At 40.1% G+C, this 17348-nt stretch overlaps 3 protein-coding genes across 5 annotated transcripts in view; all 3 read left to right on the plus strand.

The window, feature by feature from the left end:
* arhgdig (Rho GDP dissociation inhibitor (GDI) gamma) overlaps positions 1-5242 on the plus strand; it is a 30454-nt gene extending 25212 nt beyond the window's left edge. For all 3 annotated transcript variants that reach the window (XM_041062641.1, XM_041062642.1, XM_041062639.1), the window contains 2 exons: positions 1947-2010; positions 2642-5242. In XM_041062641.1, the coding sequence (XP_040918575.1) occupies positions 1947-2010; positions 2642-2841 (264 nt within the window). In that variant the 3' untranslated portion in view covers positions 2842-5242. The remainder of the gene's footprint in view (positions 1-1946; positions 2011-2641) is intronic.
* A 3090-nt stretch (positions 5243-8332) lies between these two features.
* Positions 8333-12247, plus strand: rpusd1 (RNA pseudouridine synthase domain containing 1). Its single transcript, XM_041062279.1, has 7 exons — positions 8333-8353; positions 8842-8913; positions 9644-9867; positions 9960-10083; positions 10224-10326; positions 10567-10668; positions 11045-12247. The coding sequence occupies exons 1-7, from the start codon at positions 8333-8335 to the stop codon at positions 11455-11457; spliced, it is 1059 nt and encodes a 352-aa protein (XP_040918213.1). The 3' UTR covers positions 11458-12247.
* Positions 12248-12629: 382 nt separating this feature from the next.
* On the plus strand, positions 12630-16468 carry slc25a17 (solute carrier family 25 member 17). Its single transcript, XM_041062635.1, has 9 exons — positions 12630-12827; positions 13249-13309; positions 13405-13471; positions 13852-14003; positions 14278-14394; positions 14526-14674; positions 15205-15300; positions 15392-15477; positions 15841-16468. Exons 1-9 carry the CDS (start codon positions 12771-12773, stop codon positions 15992-15994), a joined length of 939 nt encoding a protein of 312 aa, XP_040918569.1. The 5' UTR covers positions 12630-12770; the 3' UTR covers positions 15995-16468.
* The last annotated feature ends 880 nt before the right edge of the window (positions 16469-17348 follow it).

A 17348-nucleotide genomic window follows, 5' to 3' on the forward strand; every position in this document is an offset into this window, starting at 1 on the left:
CGATACAATCAAACCACAAAATCAGACAAGACCATTATCATATTTAATGAGCCTTTTCAGTGCCGCTTCGTTTTTATAGTGCCAGTAAGGATTAATGCTAGACAAGCAACTTGTCATTGATTGTCAGTAAGTTAGTTTTTCATGTCTAACAACTGATTATTTTCACATTTCGTCGAGTCATTACTTTTGAATTTAAGCGGTGGCAATTATATGTGGCTCTGTTGATGACATTTGTCACTCTGTCAGTCGGTTGGTGCGCCACTCTGGTCCAGACTGAATCATCTCAACAACTACTGGACAGATTGAGATGAAAACATTCATGGTCTCCAGAAGATGGAGTCTGCTGACTTTAGTGATTCCCTTGAATTTTCCTTTTTGTGCCACCTGGAGCTTGACATGCTTGTAGTTTACTGAAACCCCAACAACTGTTGTCTGGATTGCCCCTGAATTTTGGACAGACATTCATGGCGCCCAGTGGAGGAACCCAGGAGACTTTGCAAATCCTGTGAATTTTCCTGTAGGCTCACCAGCAGGTCAAGCACAGCTCTATTTTTTGGTGTGAGAGCAAAAATCAGAAATAGAACTCAAAGCGCTCAACATTTTTCATTGCCTTCTAATGCCACCGGCCTAGCATTGCCCTTTTTATGTCTTTCTCTTGCTTCATCCCCGCTTTCCCTCCTTGCCCCATCGTTACTTTCTCACACCTCCGTCCTCTACCCCTTCTTCCTCTTCTCTGTTACAAATAAACCACTCAACACTCATGTAAACACGCTGCAGCTTTTTTCCCAAGCTGCACCCTCATGTCCACAATAAATAAACGCAGACTGGGGACAATGAAATATTTTTGAAAGGAAATTCACAGCAGATATACATGAGATAAGGAGTGTGCCCAGGGGCTAGAAAGGATGTTTATGCAACAATGATAACATTACGAATTATTAAATATTTCTACATTTGCCCACTTAGCCGCTGGAAAAAGAAAAACTCACAAACAAACAACAATATCGACCCAGGAATGCAAGCTGCATCACCAGTGGCTGATTTGTTGTACTCACATTTGATTCAGCAGTAGATGTAGCTGGTGGTTCATATCACTAAAATTCAGGGGAGCTGCTGCTGCTGCTGTAAAAAAAACATAAAAAAAACTCAGGAATAAGCTGAATGCCAGATCATCTTTAGCCTCCTCTATCTGAGTGAATGCTACTAAAAAAAAGGGAGAATATGATCATAAACAAAATGAAAATTAACAGTAATTAGGCATAAATAAAACATAAGTTGCAGCCTATTCCTCTTATAATATGCAGATTTTTCTTTAAATGAAGAGACTGTGTGGCTGTGTTAGTGTGTGTTGGTAGACTGGAGATAGCTCTCAAGGGGCTTGGCCCTGAAGGGAAAGGGAGATGTGCTGACTGAGAATGACCAAGCAGCTCAGATAATGGCTGTTGTGAGGACACCTGCTGGACAAACAGCTTCACTGCCGTCAGATTAATATAATGTATCATAACAATAATTGCAAATGTTTTCTAATTTTAGTAGTATTAAAGTATCAAACTATTAAGATGGTGTAAATTGTGTTTTTTGGGACCAGTAGAAGAATAGGGTTAATGTAAGCATGGTAGTCAGTGTTGTTTGTCAATATGTGGCATTTGTAAACAATCAACAAATGAAAAATAGGCACTGTGAATTCATTCAGAATCCATTGTTATCTGCAGTTGAAAAATGTATTTACATAAAGTTAGTGAATGTATAATAAGGGCTGATACTGCCAACTGGCTCTAAATGTGTCTGTGTGGGTTTCACCCTGCATCCTCCACTTTCCTCACACAAACCAACCATCCTGAAACATGCATTTAGCTGAAGTGGAGCCTCCAAATTGTTGGTAAAGTGTGAATTTGTAACTGAGAAAAATCCGTGCCAAAATTTAATGAAACTGATTGTGACTGCAGGTGAACAGAGAAATCGTTGCTGGCTTGAGGTACCATCATGTGACCTACAGAAAAGGAATAAGAGGTAAGTTCATTACAGCCATCACATGCCAAATGTAATGTACCTTGTATAGACCAAATATTTATTATATAATTATAATATTTATTATTCACAAAACATCCTGAGCCTAAAGGTAACTCCTACTAAGAGAAACCCACTCAGTCCTAGCTTTAAGACTTCTAGGTTTTTAGTCTAACACTAGTTCACAAACCATTTTAGCAGTAAAAGTAGCTACAGTAGTTGAAGGCAGCCCAGAGGACTCCTAAGTCACTAATACCCACTCACAGTCAGCCGGCTGCTGCAGGCAATGAGCCTCACTGAAACAATACAAACTGAAACATAGCAATAACACCAGAGATGATGGTGTTCACAACTCTCTCCACTACTGTGACAAGAACATTTTTTAAAAACAGGAAAAACTGGAAAAATGCTGCTTGCAGAACTGATTTACTTAGAATATATCTACTTAGAACATTTTTCAGAATTAGGCTATTCATCAGTCCAGAAATGTGCTATTCACACTGCTATTTAACAGACAGTTCTTTAAGAGAAACAGTTATGTAAGTAAAATCTGAGCCATATGTAGAATTACTTCATTCAATAATTGCAGATTTGGTCCAACAACTGTAAACAACAACTTCATGTCTTTCTGCAGTGGACAAGGTGTCATACATGGTGGGAAGTTACGGCCCACGGGCGGAGGAGCACGAGTTTCTAAGCCCGAGTGATGAGGCGCCCAAAGGCATGATGTCACGCGGCCACTACCAGATCAAGTCCTGCTTCATCGACGATGACAAGAACATCTACTTGTCCTGGGAGTGGAACCTCGACATCAAGAAGGACTGGAATGAATAAAGGGAGAGAGAGAGAAAGAGGGATGATGCTACTCTCTTCCCTTCTTTCACTCCTATATTTCACCTCCCTCTCTTCCTTCCCTTCTTTAACCCACCTCCACGTTGTCCTGTGAGAGCAGCCTTTGCACTGGCCAAATCAGGTGGCTCTTCTTATCCTCCTCCTCCTCCTCCTCCTTATTTTCCTCTTCTACCTTTTCTTCCTTGTCTGTTTAATTCAGGTCTCCTGAAACTTGGGAGCAGCTGAGACTTTTAGAGGAGAGAACCCCTCCTCTTTCTCTCTCTGCCTTTTATTCCTACCTTACATCTACATCTATATTCCATCCATCCTAGGTTATCCACACGATGGAGTCATCATTCCTTCGCATCCTGTCATGTATCCATACCTTCATACAGCAGCAGTGGATGGTCTTCAAAAGCAGGTGATAAAAGGAAGTCACTTGTGGCACAAAAGGAAATACAATGCATAAATAGCAAAGTCCTTGAATGACAGCTAAAGTGAAATAGACGCATCAGTAAGCCGCAGAAGCTGCTGTGGTGGCTGTTCTCAGTAGCCTGTAAGGTTCCTATATTATTATTATTAATACTGTAAAGTCGTGATATACTGCAACATTGTTCAGTTTACTGAAACAAGACGCACTGAGCTGTGTGCAGTACACTTACAACAACATTCAATATCTGTCAAGCAGACTTTCCCAGAAAGAAGAGATGATATATAGGAATACAGATTGCATTGTGGTGCTCAGCAGGAATTCTGGATTCACACGTCAGAACATTTGATAAAATGTTCATCAGTAAAACAGAGCTGAGCCGGGGTTGTAGAGGGAGAGACATGAGGCAGAGATACTGTAAGATAGTCATTGTAGTTTGGATTTATATCCCTGATCACCACAGTGAGCTGGAGCTGCAGCCCGTGGAGGCATTTCAGGGACCTTCACCCACTTAGCGCCCGATTGTCGCCGTTTGTGTTGAGAGTCACTCTCCTTCACTGAGTCATAACTCAGTCAAATCCGAACACACAGACGTGATACAGATATTTTTATATTCAGTGTGACCTGCACTTCTTGAGGGTATAATGATGATGATGATATCCATTGCAAATAAATGTCCATAAATCCACTTACAAATTGAAGAAAAAAAGACATTCCTGTGGTTGGTAGTAGCTGTAGTTCCAAAACTTAGAGCATGATTATCCCCCAGATAAAGTGGCAAATTCCAGTTGTCTCCATTTTGAGGTGAAGCCCGTGGTGTCAGAAATGTAACTTTACTTGTCAGTAAGCTCATGTATTTCTTTAGTCCCAGCACATTTTTTAATCCATGCCATAGGGTATTGATTGATTGGTCTGTTGATTGATTAGGGGATGAGGTTCAAGCTTTTTTCTCTTACTTTCATGTCTTGATATTGATCATTCTTTGTAACGATTTTTGTTTTTTTTTTTCCCCCACAATTCTCCCTTTTTATTGCAGTAAACAAACCAAACACACACATACATTTTTTTATATCAGTATACGTCATCAGCTACAGTTGATAAAAGATAAACAAGTCAGATTCACCTCTTCTCCCAATGTGCCCTACATGCATAAGATCTTGGACTTGTGTGTTTTGTTTTGTTTTTCTTAAAGTTTAAAAAAAAAAAAAAAAAAAGTTATGTTTGCTTTCAAAGCACCAGTCTTCACGAGTCTTTGTGGAGCTTTTTGAAAGAGCAGACTACTTAAAGACTGGAACTGAACTGTGTATATTGTAGAAAGAGATGCATGTATGTCCTCAAGGATTTGATGCTATTCACTCATCAAAAATGAACAGAATTAGCCCTTTCTAATCCTCTCTCATATACCAAGGACACAAGATGTGAATAAAAATCTGCTTTGAACATTTTAATGAAACATTTTAAGATGGTAGCTGGAAGACAGTGGAGTACTGTCAGAGAAGTATATCAAGGGATTAATTAATTCCCCTTAAAAAATAAAAAATATCATTGATGTGTTTAGTCTTTGGATATGATATTGTCATTGTTGCTGAACATAATGAACATTGAAATACCATTTGAAATCGTTGTGATCTAAGACTAACTGTAAATGTTGGCTTGTTGAGTGTTGCATGGTTTAACAAAATTCTCTCTTCCTTTTTTTACAACTTCAATGTAAAAATTTAATGTGATTTAAACAAAACAAAACAAAAAAAAAAGGAAAAAAGAAAGAAAAGATACCAATGCAATATCCAGATGTCAATTGTTGCCAGATACTGCGGATGCAGTATTTACAGGGATATTTTTAAAGGCACAGATAGCTGGAAAATCTTTCTGTGTCTCCTGCCCCCAGCCTGTAACAATCAAGTGCTGCATCTTCAAATATTGGTGTCAAATTGAGTATCCTGTATCTTTTAATAAAGGCAATTCAAACAACCAGTAAGATGTGTCCTTTAAAGCCCTGCCCTTAGAAATCAAAGAAGAAATGCCAAATGTCAAAAATCAAAGAAAACATGTCCAGTAGCTGATATGAGAACTACAAAAACCTGACTTTCCTGTGTGTAACTAAAGCAACACATAACTAAAAAGAAATTAGAGAAATCAGTGTTTTTATTGTCTGTTTCATTACATTACATTATTGACATAAAATATAAACACAATTACATTTTGCCACATGTGCTGGGTGATGATTTCTAACACCACTCATAACATTTTCCCAATCAAGTAATTCACGTGTGAGTGAGTTGGTTTTGTAAATCCTTTGCCAGATTGATGATACTAATACTATTAATTGTTTCTCATTGTCTGAAACACTGGGGGGTTGGTGCTTCTTCAGCAACAGTGCACATGATTCACTGTGCCTCCCTATGCTACAGTCTGAAATAACAAAGGTTATTATCACCAGGGTTATACAACACATATAATCTCTCCCTGTTTACTTGCCAGTTTTCAATTCAAGATAAAGGAACCTGTGTAAAACAAGGAATAAAACCAAGACAAACTAAATCCTGATAATTTTTGAAAGACTGTATGTATGTGTGTATGTTAAAACTATTGCTGTACTCACTGAACAGATTAACCGGTCCACCCACCTAACAAATCCCTGTTTCTCTGTGAAGTATTTGGCTAATGCTGAAATAGTATGCAATGAAATCAAATCAAATCAAATCCAGGTTACTCTTACTGTATAGTGTCACCTGTAACTCTTTCAGCTCTAAGACATGGAGACTGGAACTTCAGCACAATTTTAATAATAAAAGAGTGTTTTTAGTTAGTTATAGGTTATTAGTTGCAGGTTAGTTTCTAAGGTTAAAGTTCAACATGTTACAACCTTACAGTTTCTTGCCAAGGCTCATATCTGGGTGTTAAATATGAACCTACAGCTGATTAGCTTACTGTTGCACTAACACTGAAAAAAAGGGTGGGAAACTGGCTGGGCTCTGTCCTACAGAGACACAAATCCACCCAGCAGCCACTCTGAAGCTCTTAACACATTTAACACATAAAATGACAAAGTGTAAAAACAGTAGGTTATGTTTATAATGTGTTGCTGTAGCTAAGCCAGTCAGCTGCTGGCTATAGCTTTAGATTCAGTGTACATAAGAATAGTATCAATTGCGTTGTCTGCTTTATATGATAATATTGTCCTGCAGGACAATAAAAATCACACTTGAAAGCAACATAGTCCACATTCTTCATCCGTCTTATCCATTTGTGAGTCAGTCCTCCTTGGCAGATGTGGGTACTGCAGTGGTGGTGTTGTTGCTGCTAAGCGTCTGCTCCAGCAGGGCTCGCTGAGCCATCGCTGGCAGATAGAGGAAGACGTAGAGCAGACCCAGCAGCAGCAGAGCCAGCAGCAGAAGGAAGCCCCAGTCGGATGTCATTATGGGCTCTTCACAGCGAGCCTGCAGAAAAGACTTATTCTGCATGGTGCACAGAAAGTTCACAGCACTGATTCTGTGGCAAGATTCAAGAGGAAAGTCTATTAAAGTAACAAAATACAGAGATAAATGCAGGGACCAGAAGCTTTGAAGCTGAAAAATCACAGCTTTTCCCCTGATATCTCCAAAAGAAATACTGGCACTTTATTTAGCACTTTATAAGTTAAATTTTATTATTGTTGGTATAATTGATCATGCTTATATTATCTGTATCCTTCGCAATTCATATCCTCAACTGAAGTTGTTCAAGGTGATTTTTTTCTCTCTAAATTTGACATATTTCACTCTGCATCCAGGTGAAGAAGAGACGCTTCAGCAGTCTGAGAAAAGACCTGACACACAGCTGGTGTTCTGCTCGTCCACTTCCAGTCTTGCAACCAAGTGTTTCAATTCCTGAAAAGATCCAGAGAGCGCAAAGGATAAATCCAAGAAAAAATCCAAGGGAGTCAGCTTGAACAACATGGAGTCACTCAAATCCAAGGAAAGACAATGTCCAGGTAGGTTTTCATTCCCAGAGCACAAACCAAATGGAAAAACTCTTCTTCTGGTCTCTTCACTTGCAAATAATCTTAAAGTTGATAATATTTCCAGTTCATGGTTGAGACTCTGTGGCCAGTAGAACAACAGAACATAAACTTTTGTCTCAATGAGTCATAATGGATCCTTGTTACTGAAAGCGATCATCAGGACTACCTGTTATATCTGTCAGCTAAGTCTGTCTCCTCTTCGTCATCTGACTGAAATGTTTGTGATGAAACACCGAAACTGCTTAGTGCCACGTGCATCTCTGTGTGTGCGTGTGTGTAAGATCCTTTATTGTGATGATGCATGCTCAGGTAAACATGCCAATCTGCCATTCAGCTCTATGAGATGATTCACTTTGAAATGTTATGCAACAGTTACCAGAAATCCAACCACAGAGACGCAATGCTATGTTTGAATTTCACTCTGTAGTAGCACCTGTGTTATTTATAGACACACACACACACAGGGGAAACAGATTTGGTTATGAAATGCCAATTATATAATAATTCCTGATCTGCTTAGCTGAAAACACATTCATACCTGGCTGTGTCAGAGATTAGTAGAGGACCCTGCTCTTTATTTGAGTGATTCAGTACAGTATGTTCCAAACAATCATCACTTTTCTAATAATCAAGCATGACATGGACCTAATGGGGAGAAAGGATCAGAGTTTGGAACATGCTGAACATTTGGATCCACTGCACAGAAGATGGTTGTGCTGAGGGAGTGGTTTGAAAATTTTCCTCTGAACCGGTAGATGTGACTTATTTATAATATCTAGTGTTGTATTTTAATGTCCATTTCAGTACATACCACATAAATAAACCTCATACCAAAGTGAAAAGGCAAAACTTCATGCTGCCCCTGGCCCCCTCTTTGGCCATGCACCTGGAACTAAGGAACTTAACCTCCAGTTTTTAACCTGCAGTACTGATACGAGGAATAGATACTGTGGCCCTGAGGTACAAAGCACCACAATATATTTGACTGACATGACATTAACAAAACATACAGCAGCATTTGATTATCTTAAATACTGCACGCTCACAATACTGGATCGAGCATGTCAGATAAAAGGGTTAAGGTGAGGTTGAGGTGAGGGATTATGGATGTCACAGTGGGTGAGTGACCTGGAGCAGTACCTACCGACAGAGCAGAAGCAGATGAGACAAATGCAATAAACATAATCCCGTGTGTCAAGATGACGGACTCCTGCATTCCAGGTTGAATTCGTGCAGTGTTTGCAATTGTATTGTCAGTAATTATCAATAATATTACCATTAAAAATGGATTTTGGTCAAATGGTCAGGGGAGGAGATAAAATCACAGTCATCCTCTTTATCGACCATCAGAGTTTCGGGCAGCAGGTCTTTCTCATGGCGCTTTTTGCTCATCATAGCAGGGAAATCACAGACAGCTCACCTGCATGTCTCTAAACTACAGGAAAAAAACAGATCATTTAAAGCAGTCTTGTGAGACTTGCACTGACACAAAAAGCCATGCTGTTGCACACACAGTAGGTGGCGCTATTCACCTTCCGTATTAGTTTGTTATCCGCTGTGACGAACACAGAAGAAGAAGGAGCGCCTGCGCATCTTCCTGTGCCGCTTGTGGTTGTGTTTACACTCGTGTTTTCATGTTAATGTAAGTTTACTTTCGGTATGTTAAAATAATATACCACACAAAGTAGTCGGAGCTAGTTATTCTTGGTAGTTATCCAGATACTGGCAGTGTTCCAACTAACACGTTGCTAGTTTTCATTTTGTTGTTAGCATACTGGAGCTAACAAATCAGTGGTGCTAACATGCTAACCATGAAGTTGTGGGTTTTCTAAGCCGCGATAGACGAGGGTGTGTCCATACGCTGCGTATGTGTTTTAACCTGATTTGGAAGAAAATACTCACTTATGATAGACAAGACAAATACCTCAGGCACTGCTGAGGCTGGTTTACTTTATCAGTTTTTGTTTCCAGTCAGTTGTTGCCTGTTTTCTGATCGCATCCGCTGTCTGATTTATATTTACAAGTACTGAAGTAGAAAATTTAAGTACTTGCTTTTTATTTATCGTTTAACTTTGTTCTTCTTTACACCTCTTCCCCGCTACATTTCAGACAGTTGTATACTCCACTAAATTAGTTTGAAACTCTGCTTTGCACGTAGAGATTTTACAACATAAAAACGCTGCTTTCTGTTAAAGTATCTGTAATAATAAAGCAATAACACACTTCACAAAATACTGCAATGGTATGAAATTCACCATTCAGCATGATAAATATTTAATAGTACATTTTGCTTAAAATACTTGCATCTTTTTCGCTTGAGTAAAAGATTTAATGCAGGATTCAGATCTTCGTCATCCACCTTCTCACTACAGGGCCACACAAGTTGTATCAGTCCATCACTGCACATCATGACCACAGAGCCTGCTAGCCTGGAGCACCTGCATGTGCTGTACCAGTGCGATGACTACATTGTGGTGGACAAGCACTGGGACATCCGCATTGACAGCAAGATGTGGTACGAGAAACACACAGTGCAGGCTCAACTTCGGCACCGCTTCCCTCAGCTGGCAGACCCGAGCACCTACTATGGATTCAGGTCAGAATCGCACTAATACTAACAACATCAGCTCACAGACATCGTGCTCAGCAAAAGTTATAGTCTCATCATCTTTCTTCTCTGCCTACCAGGTTCTGTCATCAGTTGGATTTCTCCACCAGTGGGGCTCTTTGTGTCGCCCTCAACAAGGCTGCGGCCGGCCGGGCCTACCGCTGCTTCAAGGACCGCACCGTGACCAAAGCATACCTCGCCCTGGTATGGAACACTAATACAGTGACACACACAGAGCAGACTTATTGTCGTGTATCTGTCTGTCTGCAAAGTTTCAAACTGAATATTTTTCTCATTAGTTTGTGCTAATAAAGATCTGTGAAGATAAACTTTATTCTGTCTAGATTCGTGGCTGGGTGGAAGAACAAACACAAACTCTGGACTTCTCCATCGGCAAGAACTCCTCGGAAGGAAAAACACACATGATGTGCATTGAAGGAACAGAAGGTACATGAATCTGGCTTGGTTTGCACTGTGTGTGTGTGTGTGTTTTAGAGTAAGGATATACTATACTGAATGATTTACTGGATTGTCTGCTCTTCCTTCCTCTTTATTTAACTCATCCAAGCTCAGACAAACACAGCTAATTTGCATTTTATGTTTCTCAAGTTTGATAAATGGATAGATAACTACAGATCATTCTTTCATTTTTTCTTGCTCATTGTCTGGACATCTTTCTCTCATCAGGCTGTGAAAACCCCAAGCCTTGCCAAACTGAGCTGACAGTGTTGGAATATGGGTTGTATGATGGAGATCCTGTCACCAAGGTGCTACTGCAGCCACTCACTGGTAACAGCGCTCAGTTGTCTGCTTTCATCTAAGGGAAATTAAGGAGAGATTCATTTAGAAACAAATAGTAAAGTTTATTCTTTTTTAAAATTGGACTTGAATGGAATATGGAAGTGGAGTATATTATATTTAATATTTATGTAGATTATTTTCACCTGGCCAGCTTCATCGTACAGTAGACCAAAATAAAAGGACATTAAAATGGATGTGAAAGGTGAATAATCCATCACTGATTAATTATGCATACTGTGTTATCTTACTTCTGTGAGTGATTCTTAGTAATCACATCAGTGTATCATCTATCTCAATGTAATACTAGATATAAAGGATAAAGGACTACAGAGATGTTTCATGTAAATGCTGCATTTTCCCTCAGGCCGAACCCACCAGTTAAGGGTCCACTGCAGTGCAATAGGCCACCCCATTGTTGGGGACTTCACCTACAGCTCAGGAGCAGACAATGCCCCGTACCGCATGATGTTGCACGCCCACCTCCTCCACATTCCCCTGGAACCCCAACCCCTGCTCGTCTCTGCTGGAGACCCCTTTATCCCCTCGGTGGACCCCAAGTGGCTCCCGCAGCGGCCATTACGGACATTGGCAGCCACTGTGGAAGCCCTGCTGGAGCACAGGGTGGAGGAGGACAGGAGGATTAAAGAGGAGGAGAGAGAGAGAGCGAGAAGAGAGGAGGAGAGGAGGAAACAAAGCCAGGAACAGATGACTGAGGAGGAGAGCGAGGAACAGAGGAGGCAGTGTCAGGGGTGGCTGAGTGAATGGGCTGGCGACTGATGGAGTCTTTTATATTATTATTTATTTTAATTTATTTTAGCCGTTTACTTATGAAAGCCATGTTGAGCATGTACACTCCATCTAAGTGACCACTGGATTGCATTTAAATGGCAAAATATTGAACCAGCATTGTAATCCCCTACAAACCATTTATTAACATTATGTCAGTAAAAACTTGTGTGAGCATGTAAACTGCTGCGCTCTAAAACAGTCCGTACCACTGGGAGCTGCCCACGATAACCAGTCTTTTGCAGTGGGTCAGTGAGTAGCTCCACTTCAGTCGCTGACAAATAAGTGCCTTGCTCACGTTTATGTTAAGAAGGGAGGGGTTGGGTTGATGTCAGTCATTTCCTAACTAATGTAAAAGTTTTTAATCAGTGACTTTTTTTGTCACAAATATGTGCTGTGAAATGTCAGCTGAATCTAACACAAACTGTTATCCTATCTAGCCATGCAGATAATTTTCGGATAATGTGCCAGAGTTATGAGATATTTGCCTCTGATGTGAACAGCAGCAGCTGATCTGGTTTTGCGTACAAACATGCTGGTAAACCTGTGTGCTTTGTCACATATGCTGCATGATGCTGACATATATGAAATACCTTCTAAAAGATTAAAATCTATACTGTATGTTTGTGTTTTGAAAAAGTATTCAACTGCCTGTCTTAGTGCCTTTCATCCTCTCTAACCATTTTTCATGTTTTGTTGTTTTACAGCTTTGAAACACGTTTAACATATAAAATGTCTATTAAAAAAATGTCTACAAATTAAACCTTAAAAAAAGAAGTCACAGCCTTTTCCCAACCATTGGCAGCCCACAATTGATGTTTCTTAGTCTGCTGCATTTGGATAAAGGAATCTTCGAGATGTCTGTCGTGGAGATTCAGGTACTTTATTCCCATACAAATGAAGTGTGGATTGATATTTTACCTGTCTAATAGCAGTGACAGTGTTTCTACTGGTCACTTTCAACTAGGCCCTAAAACAATAGTTCACTGTCTGTCTCTAGAATGGCTGTGAAGACACTGATAGGGGTCCAGCTGGCCCTGTCCCCAGTGGCAGTTGCCATAGAAATAAAATATATTTATACACAACGAACGCCAAGGGGGAACTACATTACCCATAATTCTCCTGTGCCGTATATGATGACGTTTACAAGTCAGTCGCAAGGAAGTGAAGCTTCAAAAACGAAAACAGTCTACAGCAGAGTGGGAGGATAACAGCTGTTATTTTGGGTTTTGTTTTGTTTTTCTAAGAAACGGAAGTCAAAAAATAGGTTGGAAGCATAAAGTAAAGGGATAATCCAGGTCAAAATGAGCTCCGAGGTCTTCTCGTATGAGAGTTTGGTTCATGCTGTGTCTGGAGCAGTGGTAAGTCATCCTTAACTTTCACTATTTGTGTCTGTCATTGTATGTAGCTAAAGCTGTAAAGGTTAGTGTTCATGCGTTTTACACTTTCCACGCAGAACTCCATACAGAATGTAACATCCTGATGTTTTAGACCTGATAGCGCCAGATGCCACAAAAAAGCTCAATATCTGTACATCTTGAAATATTTATACCAGCCCTCAATTACATATAATCTACCAAACCTGCCGAATTGAATAGTGTTTCATGACCATGTAGAAAATGCAGTATCTTCGGTCTTAGGGCGTGTTTTGTGCCATAAATACCGAAGTCCCTTTAAATTATTAGATTTTCTTATGACGTTTGGTGTGATTTTCATATGAAATAAAATGGCAGCTACAGTCTTAGTATTAACACAACTAACTCTGACTGTGACCTGTTTTAGGGAAGTGTGACTGCAATGACAGTATTCTTTCCTCTTGATACTGCCAGACTACGGCTTCAAGGTATGGAGTAGCTGATGTAGTCTTATTTGCAGTAATTATCATAATCGATGTGTAATGTGTTTGCTTCAAATAACTTGTCTTTTGTTTGTGTTTAGTGGACGAAAATAGGAAGGCCAAATCAACTCCAGCCATTCTGGCAGAAATTGTGAAAGAGGAAGGACTGTGAGTGAAATAAATGTCCAGATTTGAACCCCTAGTTGCTTGCTAGTAAATTCTTGATTTTAATTGTAAGCTTTGTCTCATATATTCAAAAACATAGCCTTTGTTTACATATGTACTCTGTGTACATTTACATTTTGAATACTACAAATGCACCAGAGTTGTCTCATCTCATATTGGTGTTAATCAGCTTAAAACATATTTCAGGCACATATGATTTGGTATCCATCAAATAATTTTGCACACAGAAGCTCACATGTCACAATTACCACATTTGTGAAACATTTCCGGCTGAGGAAGGTGCAAAAAAAATATTTCCACTGTGGTGTAGTGGCAGAAGTGCTCTAAGATGTGCTCCTGTGTTTTCTGCCCCTCTTCTGTAGTCTAGCTCCTTACAGAGGTTGGTTCCCGGTCATCTGCAGTCTGTGCTGCTCCAACTTTGTGTACTTCTACTGCTTCCACAGCCTGAAGGCGAGCTGGCAGAAGGGAAAGCAGTCAACAGCCGGCAATGACTTAATCATAGGCATTGCTGCAGGTAAAACAAGAACAACAACCTTGTTTTAGTAACTCAAGACAAGAATCTGATCAAATCCTGATAATTCAGCTTGTATACCCTCCCGCATGTGCCATGATCATGTCAAAACATTTACTGTCAGCCATCTTTAGTATGTCACCCAAACTCATTATTATTTGAGTTTACAAGAGAGACAATATTACAAGATTTGCAAATGTTTAAACGAACCTCAGTCAGTGTTTGCTTTTGGTGATGTTTCTGGTCACACAGTCTTGATTTTCATCTGTTTCTCCAGGTGTTGTAAACGTACTAGTTACCACTCCTTTGTGGGTGGTCAACACCAGACTGAAGCTTCAGGGTTCCAAGTTTCACAGTGCAGACATCCGGCCCACCAACTACTCCGGAATTCTGGGTAAATGGCCATTGTTTGATTGTGCTCAGGAGTCAGTATCTGTTCACCTCATACAGTTATGACTTCTTTTTTTCTTTCTCTTTAATTACTAAATTTACTAATATAATAGTATTACTGTTTTGTTCTTGCAGATGCATTTGTGCAGATCATTCGTGGCGAGGGTGTGGGAGCTCTGTGGAACGGCACCTTCCCTTCCCTGCTGCTGGTGCTCAACCCTGCCATCCAGTTCATGATTTATGAGGGGCTGAAGAGGCAGCTCAGGAGGGGAGTTCCCAGGGAGGTGAGTGGGAAATGGAGAGAGAGAGAGATGAGGGAGGGAGGTGTAGAAATGCACAGACACTCGAAGAAAAGGGAAGTGTGCTGAAATCAGAGAAGAAGGTTAGAGGAAGGAATGGCAGCTAAGAAAGTACAGATGCAGGGAGAAGGAGAATATGTGAGGAACGAAGTAGGACACTAGTAAAAGTAAAGGAGAGAAGTCACTTCAAGTTATCCCGTTATCTGGATGAGTAGACACTCGATATGCAGAGACATAGTAATTCTGTTCACATGATTTTCTGTGTGGCTTAAACAGAGGTGAGAGGGAACCAGACAGTTTGACTGATCATTTGCGACAGCACAATTTTACACCACATGCAGTCTACTGGAGCATCCGTGGATAAATGTATTAGTTAAGGATGTTCACTGTAAAAGGAGGCGAGACTATTACTTATTCAACTCTGCTTTACCATTTAGGACCAAACTGTTTTTTGCAGAAGCTGTAGCTTTGTGCCAGACAAAAAATGTAATAAGTTTTCTTCTTTTTCCCCCAAGCTGTCATCTGTTGAGGTCTTTATCATCGGTGCTGTGGCCAAAGCTGTGGCCACTACTGTTACATACCCACTACAGACTATACAGTCCATTCTTAGGGTAAGTTTTACAAAATTCTACAAATCTTTTAGTGGATGGGAAACCTTAACTCTAATTTTATGTTTTTCCTACATTTTTTCAATTACCACAGTTTGGTCAGTTCAACGAATCAACACATGAATCAAAACTACTGTCCAGTCTAAGGACTATCAAGTGTCTACTGGTAAACAGAGCCAGGTGGGTGCGCACATACACACATTTACAAATGCAAATTACATATTTACGTTTTCGGATAAGATTGTAAGATTTAATAACCAGGTCTGCTTTTGACATATCCAGACTAGAGTCGTTGTGTAATCTGAGTGACAACAAACAAATCAAACCATTCATTTTCAGCCATTCATCGCTGGGTATATCTCAGTTTGGCCACTCAAATCAGATTTCAAATAGCGCTTTACATTATTTAAAATGACACATACACTGACCTAGAACATAGTGTTTTTCATTCTTGAAGCATGCAAAAAAAAGGAAATACATTCCTGTAAAGATATTAACAATTAATGTAGTTGTTTCTGTTTTGACCCTGATTCTCTGCTGCAGGAAGTATGGCATGTTGGGTCTGTTTAAAGGCCTGGAGGCCAAGCTTCTGCAGACGGTGCTGACTGCTGCACTCATGTTCCTGCTTTATGAGAAGATTGCCAGCTGCACCTTCAGAGTCATGGGACTGAGCAACAACCACTACAAGAAACGCTAGCTAGCAAGACACCTTATAACCATGGGCACTTGACCACATTTAAGCACTAATGAACTCTATAAATCACTGCTTGCAGACTCCGTGATGGGAATGTCCTGGAAATCTGACACTTGACACTGGAAGCACAAAGGTTATCATGGTCCAGCTAAGCACCCTCCTGTCTGTCTGGGTTCTGGCTCCTGATGTTCTGAAAAGACATTACATGATGCACAGACTGAGTGCTTCATTTCAGCCTCACTTTACTATACTATAGAAATAAATGGCAGTGTACCGACAGTAGAGTCAGCAAAAGGATGACCAGTCTGACAATAAAAAGTGTTAGGGGTCCTGAAAGAGATTCACAGTCATCACACCTGATTATACAACATCATGAGGACAACCGTTGCCATCAAACCTAAACTTTAGAGGATGTATATGTCACTTTCACATGTAGCCATTTGATTGTGTCAGAAATAAATTGAAACTTTGATTTTCTCTTGATGTCTAGTTGAAATGATAAAGATGATTGATGACACTGAATATGTTTACATGCAGTCAGATGATTGTATTTTAGTAGAGATCAGACCGTGATCATCATAAACCTTCAACCCAAAACAGAGAGACAAAGACAAAGTGATAGTTGCCTTTTTACAGGAAATATATCTAAGATCATGAGGTGAACAGAGTTCCTTTCATTTTTAGTGTACCACAACAGCGACTGGCTCATCCCCCCAGCATAACATCAACAGCTCTGAATGGAAACCTGAAAGTCATTAGACGAAGAAGTGAAGTGAGTGAAGTCAAGCCTGAAGCTCCTTTTTCACCTGAGCAGGTGAGTCCAACAGCTTTGCTAGGAGCGTCCACTTCTCCATACAGCCTCATACCTGCGGTACAACAGTCTCTGAACTGACATTTATGTGAAACATGATTTAAAAGGAAATGCAGTCACTCCTCCTGTGTTAATCGGATGTTCCCTTTCCTCCCCATAAAACAAACAAAAAGTCCCTCATTTCTATCGGGGTTATCAAAGTCCAAGAATGCTTGATTAATTAAATGTTTTCTAAAAAAAAATTAATTAAAAATAATATCGTGCATTAAATGTTCTCCTTCCCAAATCTTCATCATCATAAGAATCCAGAAAAACTTATAGTATGTTTCCTGTCCATCACTTTGAAGCACATGTTAATATTTCCCCAAGAACAGTAAATCATATCAGCATCAGCACAGACCGGCACCATAGTACACACGTGGAACAGTAATAATCGAGCGACACAAGCGGGATAGGTATACGCAGCGCCGCAGTGCAGCGGTGGTGGGTCCATCCTTATACTATACAGATCGGTGAACTACATCCGTTACGTGACGCGGCAGTAGC

The sequence above is a fragment of the Toxotes jaculatrix genome, chromosome 18, assembly GCF_017976425.1.
Source record: "Toxotes jaculatrix isolate fToxJac2 chromosome 18, fToxJac2.pri, whole genome shotgun sequence".
Lineage (NCBI taxonomy): Eukaryota > Metazoa > Chordata > Actinopteri > Toxotidae > Toxotes > Toxotes jaculatrix.

Bases quoted from the DNA above. Each gene is read 5' to 3' on its own strand.
- rpusd1 (XM_041062279.1), top strand. From the start codon at position 8,333: ATGTCAGATAAAAGGGTTAAG. The intron at 8,354-8,841 runs GTGAGGTTGAGG...TGACGAACACAG, and splicing joins TGTCAGATAAAAGGGTTAAG to AAGAAGAAGGAGCGCCTGCG. The intron at 9,868-9,959 runs GTCAGAATCGCA...TCTGCCTACCAG, and splicing joins AGCACCTACTATGGATTCAG to GTTCTGTCATCAGTTGGATT.
- slc25a17 (XM_041062635.1), top strand. From the start codon at position 12,771: ATGAGCTCCGAGGTCTTCTCGTATGAGAGTTTGGTTCATGCTGTGTCT. The intron at 13,472-13,851 runs GTGAGTGAAATA...CCTCTTCTGTAG, and splicing joins ATTGTGAAAGAGGAAGGACT to TCTAGCTCCTTACAGAGGTT. The intron at 15,478-15,840 runs GTGGGTGCGCAC...TCTCTGCTGCAG, and splicing joins CTACTGGTAAACAGAGCCAG to GAAGTATGGCATGTTGGGTC.